General features: G+C 42.3%; 1 gene segment (V, D, J or C); it reads left to right on the top strand.

Moving 5' to 3' along the window:
- The first annotated feature begins 981 nt into the window (after positions 1–981).
- Positions 982–2,084, top strand: LOC132807686 (T cell receptor alpha variable 19-like). The segment is given in 2 exon segments: positions 982–1,033; positions 1,771–2,084. Coding segments are annotated over 2 exon segments (366 nt in total).
- The last annotated feature ends 5,253 nt before the right edge of the window (positions 2,085–7,337 follow it).

Raw genomic sequence — 7,337 nt, 5'->3', positions numbered from 1 at the left:
ATTCAGTCGTCTAAACTCCAATCTTACGATATTATCCCATCAAAACAATTGTTCATTTCCGTGTGGTGCAACGTTCTTTGATACTCCCACCTGTGAAAACTGTAATCCCACTCACTTAAGCTCTTTATGTCCTTCTCGCAACACTTTGTGCCATCCTCATCACTTGCCTTGCCATTTAATTTTGCGTCTTTGGCAAAATGCATTCTCTTCTGTCAGGATTTGTATTAATATGTACCTCTGCTCTCTCACCATTCCCATTCAGACTTTCAGAGAAACTGTGTCATCATGTCTTCCTTCAAAAATATTACAGTATTTTGGTGCTGCAGGCCATTCAGGCATGCATCATTAATGTACCTTGAGAATATGGCAGTTAAACGTTTTGTCCAGGTGCTGGAATGTGTCCGGTGTAAATACCGCGGATGGCACAATGTAAAATTAAAGAAATGTCGATAGCTATGAATCTTGTCAGAAAATGCAACAAAATCGACATTCCACTCAACTGTTTAAGTAATTGAAAATGCATTTTTTTTTAAAATGGACATCATCACTGTGTTCAAAAAACTCAAACACACTGACCCTCAGCCTGGGCGAAAGGAAGTTCTCAGAACGCCAGAGAGCAGTTCTCTTAACTGCAGAACTCCAGTTTTTGACAGTCGAACAACGTCGACTGTGTTCCTTCTCTGACTTCGCCGACAGAGAACTAAAACTGCCAAACGTCATTATTGGTTCAAAATCTATGTAAGGCCCCATTGTCTGGCTAACACGGTGTTCCTTTCACTTGTGGCCATCTGAAAGGAAGTTCAAGGAGCCTAAAGCTAATTGTTTGAATTGATGAACAAAGGCGTTTGACACTGATTGGTTGTCACCTCATGCCTCTGTCAACAATGAACCAACGGGCAGAGATCCGGAAATGTTAGCAATTCTTGACGAAAATTATTTTAGCTTCGATCTGTTCACATTCACTGTAATCTCTCGCCAACAATGAAGCCTGGAGCATTGAGTTTATTCCTCACAGCTGCAGCTGTTCTAACCGGTAGGTTGATAAGTTGAGGATTATTTTGTTTCAGGTCCGCAGCTTCAATTACATTTAACTCAGCAGTTCCATCAACGTAGAGGCAGCGATACATTCTCTTCAAATGTAAAATAATCATGTGGGGCCAAACTTTTCCAATACCAGCACTATTTGGGATATTTTAGCAAACGACCCAAATTGACAGACAGTGGGTGAGTTAGGCTGGGAATTAAGAAGGACGGTGTCCGTTCAGATACTTTGACAGAGGCGAGAGCTAAAAACTCATCTACCGTCTGCAGTTTTTCCTTCAGGATCAGGAACGAAATGGAAAATGACCTTGTTAGACGGTGTGACCTGTATACTGAAGGAAGTTTTATTTCATCTCGCAAAGCCCTTGACCAATACACCTGCCGAATTGCGTGAAATTAATTTCCGTTTATCTTTCCGAACGTATTTCGCAGGTTATTGTTCAAGGTGACAGGATGACTGTGGCATAAGAATAATGAAGTGTTTTCTGTAATTTCTGGATTCTCCTGTGGTCTCTAACTTCAAGTGCTCGTCTTGTTAATGCTGACCTTTGCGACATAACGTTTATGCCTCTATCTAAATTTGTTCGTCTCATTCTATGATCTGTATACACTTCTTTACTATGATCGGCCTATACCGCTGGTAAAGAAAGCTTTTCAGTGCACTGAGGTACACGAAACACATAGTCCATCAATTAACCAATCAAGTAAATCGATCAATCAATTTTGCAGGTCTTTGTCGAGGAGATTCTGTCTCACAGACACCGGCTTCAATCGCAGTGATTGAGGGGGACAATGTCCAGTTCTTCTGTAATTATACTACAACAGGCACTCCTTACCTGTTCTGGTACCACCAACATTCCAGTGGTTCCATGGAGTTTCTGCTACGAAGAAGCCAATTTGGAGCGAACGCAGAAAGGTTTCAAGGGGACCGGTTTTCCTCAAAGCTGGATCATGTGAACAGCACCATCAACCTGAAAGTGGTGAAAACAGAACTGGCAGACTCTGCAGTGTATTACTGCGCACTGCGACCCACGGAGACTTAGAACTGGGCCGACCCTGTACCAAAACTGTCAGGGAGTCACTGAACATGACAGTGTGTCAGGCAAACGGTGAGATCAAGAGTGGATCTGAAATTGTACCCAAATTCGCGTAAAATCTGATACTTTTTCACTTGAATACATGACTTTATTCGTTATAAATATATTATTGAAATAAACAAAAGCTGTCAGTTTAGTGAATGAAAAGTGAATGCATGATTTCATGCCTTTTGAAATGTCCCAAAACGTTCCACGTTTCCTGCAATGAACGACGTAGAAAATGCAGCAACGAGTTACGTCCAATAAAATCCTAAGTTTTTGTTTAATGAAACAATGATCGGTCACGTGACTCTGATCGGCCACGTGCATCGCTCGAGCAACCTGAATAACATCAAACATTTTGTGCTGTATTGAGGTCCTGCCTCTGCAGCTGCATATTAACAGTTTCGAAATTGAGAGAGACAGATTCGTAGGCCCAGGATAATGCAGGCTTGCATTCAAATACTAACAGCAAGTGGAATGTAACTCCGATCTGAATAACACTAACCAAACAGCACACTGAATAGCGGCTAATTAATGAGGCAAAGTGACCAGTGGAAGTCTTATTCGCATGTGGTTTCTGCTTGCTGGGCTGTCTGGAAATGAACATTCTTCACCCAACACCTAAATTTGTTGATTGTTCCCAATCGTTCACTTCTGATTATGTCAATTGTATAAGGTCGAGACGATCCTGTCCTCCCTCTGGAGGCATTTAAGAGAAACCGAATACTATTATGACCACAAATTGCATTGTAGAAGGTGAAGGTGATCTGCCTCTTGGACCGCTGAACTCCTTGAGATGGAAGGAAACTCACAGTGCTGTTAGCAAGGGAGTTCAAGAATTTTGACTCAGCAACTGTGAAAGAATATATACTGTTCTCGGTAAGATGGTGACTTACTTTGAGAGAAAGTTACAGATGGTATTATAAGCCAAACGGTAGGAATTTTTGAATCGATTTAGTTTATTCTCGGACGTATGCCTCCTCCAGGATTCTGTTCATCTCACAGTCTGGACACTTATCAGTGACTGCAGGGGGCTTCCCTTGGGGTCATTAAACGAGTGGAGTGATACTGATACAAAAGCTGGGGTTTCTGGAAAAGCTCAGCATGTCTGGTGGCATCTGTGAAAAGAAATTAAAATTTACATTTTGTGTCCTGTGCCCCTTCCTCAGAATTGAGACAGCATTTTCAATACAACCCCTATTTGAAGACATCGCTTGTCTGGTGTTGGGAAGGGCACGACCGTGCATGCATGGTCTGCCTGTGTCACCACACACTGCCGTTGAACTGGCTGCCGAGCGTTTGAGACTGGCACACATCTCCTGCTGCAATGTACCTTTGCCAAGTAAGTGTGGAGGAAAATGGAATAGTTTTGTTGAGGTTTGTCCTGAGCAGCTCCATATACCCCACGGTCTGTTCCCTCTGTTCCCTCGGACACAAACCTTTAAATCAATTGTATCTTGTGGACCATCCAGACATTGAAAGACTCTCTTTGGTCTGTCCGTGCCTTGTTCGTCGTCCAGAAGAAGGAATTGACTCTGATAGAGTGTTATGGATTAAGATATTCCAATGACCAGGAGTACATGCTGCGGTCCGCATTAAAGATTGTGGCAAGACACACTGGGGGAAAGACAACCGTCCGAGGTCATCCTGCTGAAGGTAAATGAGGGTCAATTCAGTTATTGGACTCTCCCCTAGTGTGTCAACTATATATAAATAGTACTGCTGCATGTGCAAGAGAGGTCTTTGGTTTTGTATATAATCAAACTCGAACCTTCTGTGTATTTACTTGATATGCAACTGTGCAGAACTGAATGGGTTTTTTTACTTTCAATGTATATGCACAAAGAGTTTTGACTCAGTATGTTTTATGAATAAAACATATTAAAACAAGTGTAATCGAGGCGTGATTAATGCTTATTGAAAACTTCACCCAATACGTTGATGTGGCGAATTGAAACAAAGTCAAAAGCGTGGCACTGGAAAAGCACAGCAGGTTAGGCAGATCAGGAGAGTCAACGTTCCGAGCTTAAGCTCTTCATCTGGAATGATGCGCTCGTCACTTTCTCCCCCGACTTGAAATAAAGTCAATCATAGCAATGTTCGAAGGAATCTGCAAAGACTGCTTTGTATTCACACACAAAAAAACAAGTGAATTTAAACCATAAAGTGCTACCACTGCGTAGGAATGGTACGATGATGTAATCGTTGAGAAATGTGAAATACAGTCAGAAACTATAGCAGCTACAGAGCTTCAGCAAATCTTGCAGTATCTGTCAAAAACAAAGTAGTGTTATGTTTTGAGTCTGATATGACTCCTTTTTAAAACGTTTCCTTCGAGTGGAGTTTTCTCAGCTTTTGCCACAATGGTTGGAAGAACGCAACATTAACACCAATGCTCTCCATGCTACTGAGGTGCATTGGTGAAAATTAATTTCGTATAATCTGATCTCCCAATCTTCACTATGTAGGTGAAAACTGAAAGCCAGAGGCGTGACATTGACAATCTCAATGTTATTGTTCCTCTCATCATTCTAAACTGTCTGCTTCTGAATTGGCTGTATTTTGCCCTTTGAGGTCTATCTCCAATTTCGAACGGGATATATCTCAGTCCAACCGTTCCAGAAATATTTCATTCAAAGTATTGAGCGCAGGAGTTGGAGGGTGGGGGTCATGTTGCGCCTTTACAGGACATTGGCCAGGCCACTATTGGAATATTGCATGCAATTCCGGTCTCCTTCCAATCGGAAAGATGTTGTGAAATGTGAAATGGTTCAGCAAAGATTTACAAGGATGTTGCCAGGGTTGGTGGATTGGAGCTATAGGCCGAGGCTGATCAGGCTGGGACTGTTTTCCCTGGGCATCAGGGCGGAGGGGTGACCTTATAGATGTTTACACAATTATGGAGGGCATGGATAAGGTAAATACTCAAAGTTTTCATTCCCTGGGGCCGGGTAGTCCAGAAGTAGAGGGCATAGGTTTAGGGTGAGAGGGGAAAGATATAAAAAAGACCTAAAAGGCAACTTTATCACACAGAGGGTGGTACGTGTATGGAATGAGCTGCCGGATGAAGTGGTGGAGGCTGGTACAATTGCAACACTTAAGAGGCATTTGGATGGGTACATGAAAATGAAGGGTTTGGAAGGATGTGGGCTGGGTGCTGACAGGTGAGACCAGACTGGGTTGGGATATCTGGACAATATGGACGGTCAGAACGAAGGGTCTGTTTCCATGCTGTACATCTCTATGACTCTAAATAGTTGCAATATGTAATACCAATTTACAGTGGGCACTGAGCATGTCCTGTCACAGTCCAAACCATTGTAGCAACCAGAGTGTACATCTCTCAATGTCAAAGATATTTATACACATTAGGACAAAGATCTACAATATTAAATGTTGCCGTGACATTATTTTCAAGACAGGAAGCTGATGAACAAACATTAGTTCGGCAATAATCTATTGCACAGGAGAAGTGAGCTGCAGGTTCCTGGAGTAGCTCATAGATGATCAAAAACCAGACCGAGGACAAAACCCAAATTGAAATATATCAGGAAGAATGATAGGATTGCTTTTGATATTGGACGCATTGCACAACATTGATTGAATGTCAAGTTTCTTTTGTCATTTTATTTTATGCCGTACATAGTTCTGAAGCTGATCTTTCATGATTTCTGGTGTGCACCTCCATCACTGACTGGAGCACAATGCCAGATATTTCTAACAGTAATTCTATTGCAAACCCTTTCATTTGCCCAATGGCATAAATTCTCCAAAGGCATGTTTGCTTTTTACTCAAATGTATTCAGCATAAATTGAGGAGAGAGATCCTTCACGGATGCTGTACCCCTTGACCACTCTGTGTTAATTATTTCGTTTTACATGAACTTGGCTCATTCTGGTATAAAAATAGGAAGTAAATGTTACTCTCGACTCGACTAGCCACACTTTGCACTTTGTTCCATTGGGTCGCTGTTATTGTACGAGGCTCAGCCTGGTTCCTGTCACTGTGTGTCTCAGTCCGCAGTAATATACTGCGCTGTCAGACAGCTGCAGTTCATAGATGGTGAAATTCCCCTCATTTTTTGACTTGTCCAAAGATGCAGAAAATCGATCCGACACCCTTTCTCCTCTGATGATATTGTCAAAGTTGTCAACGTAGATTAAGAATATTGGAGACTTCCCCGGGTCCTGAAGGTACAGTTGCAACGTGTACGTGCTATATGTGGTCGAATATCTGAAATGAATGGTGACTGAATCTCTTTCAGATTGTATCACTGTAACCGGTTTCTGTGAGATCGAATCGGCACAATTAACACCTGTGCAAATATTGAAAGAAAATGACATTAAAATGACGATCACTATGAATGTTACCGAGTCAACGCATATACTGTAATAGAGGGAAACACAGACAAATCGAAGATTGCTATAGATATTTTACCGAGAAGGGAATGTTTTACAACTCAGAAACTTGCCTGTTAAGAGCGTTGCAGTAGTGAGAAACGAGTAAATAGTAAGAATCCACATGTTTGCAGAACAGATGGCGGCTTAGCTCGAAGAGATTTGAAGCTGATTCTTTTGAGCTGGCAGTCAATGGTGTGTCATATCCGGTCTCGCTGCCGAATGGTTCACCTCTGTCAGAATCAGCATATAGCATCCAATCGGCCAACAGCCGCTTTATTCTCCAGTCCTTGACGTGTTGACAGCATGAAACCCACTGGGAAATAGGGGAGGCCGTTTGCTCTGTCTAACATTCTCCACTAGTGAACAATATGGTGTTTGATTCATATAACTTCCAAATTTTGGCAGACTACTCAAATCTCATGTGTCTTTTTGAGGAATGAATCTACCAATATCGACCCAAAATGTCCTCTACCCCAGGGCAAGAAATACTTACTCATCACTGAATATAGCTGATGGGAGCACTAACTTCAAGTCTCCTCTTTAACAAAGTCAGCCCTTGTCACTCATGGTAAATATTTAATAAAGATTGAATTCAAGAGCAGGGAGATTCTGCTGCAATTGTGCAAGGTGTTGGTGAGTCCATACCGGGAGCATTGTGCGCAGTTCTAGTCTCCTTACTTGAAGTTGAATTTACTTGTTTTGGAGGCGGTGCAGAGGATGTTCGCCAGAATGATTGCACGGATGAGGCGGGGGGTGTAGGGTGGGGCGGGGGGGGGGGTCTTGCTTACTCGAGAGTGGACGTTGATTCGCCTTGGA

Source organism: Hemiscyllium ocellatum (genome assembly GCF_020745735.1).
Source record: "Hemiscyllium ocellatum isolate sHemOce1 chromosome 27 unlocalized genomic scaffold, sHemOce1.pat.X.cur. SUPER_27_unloc_2, whole genome shotgun sequence".
NCBI classification, from domain to species: Eukaryota; Metazoa; Chordata; class Chondrichthyes; order Orectolobiformes; family Hemiscylliidae; genus Hemiscyllium; species Hemiscyllium ocellatum.
Note: the sequence above shows the minus strand (reverse complement) of the source record. Positions and strands in the feature narration are given on the sequence as shown.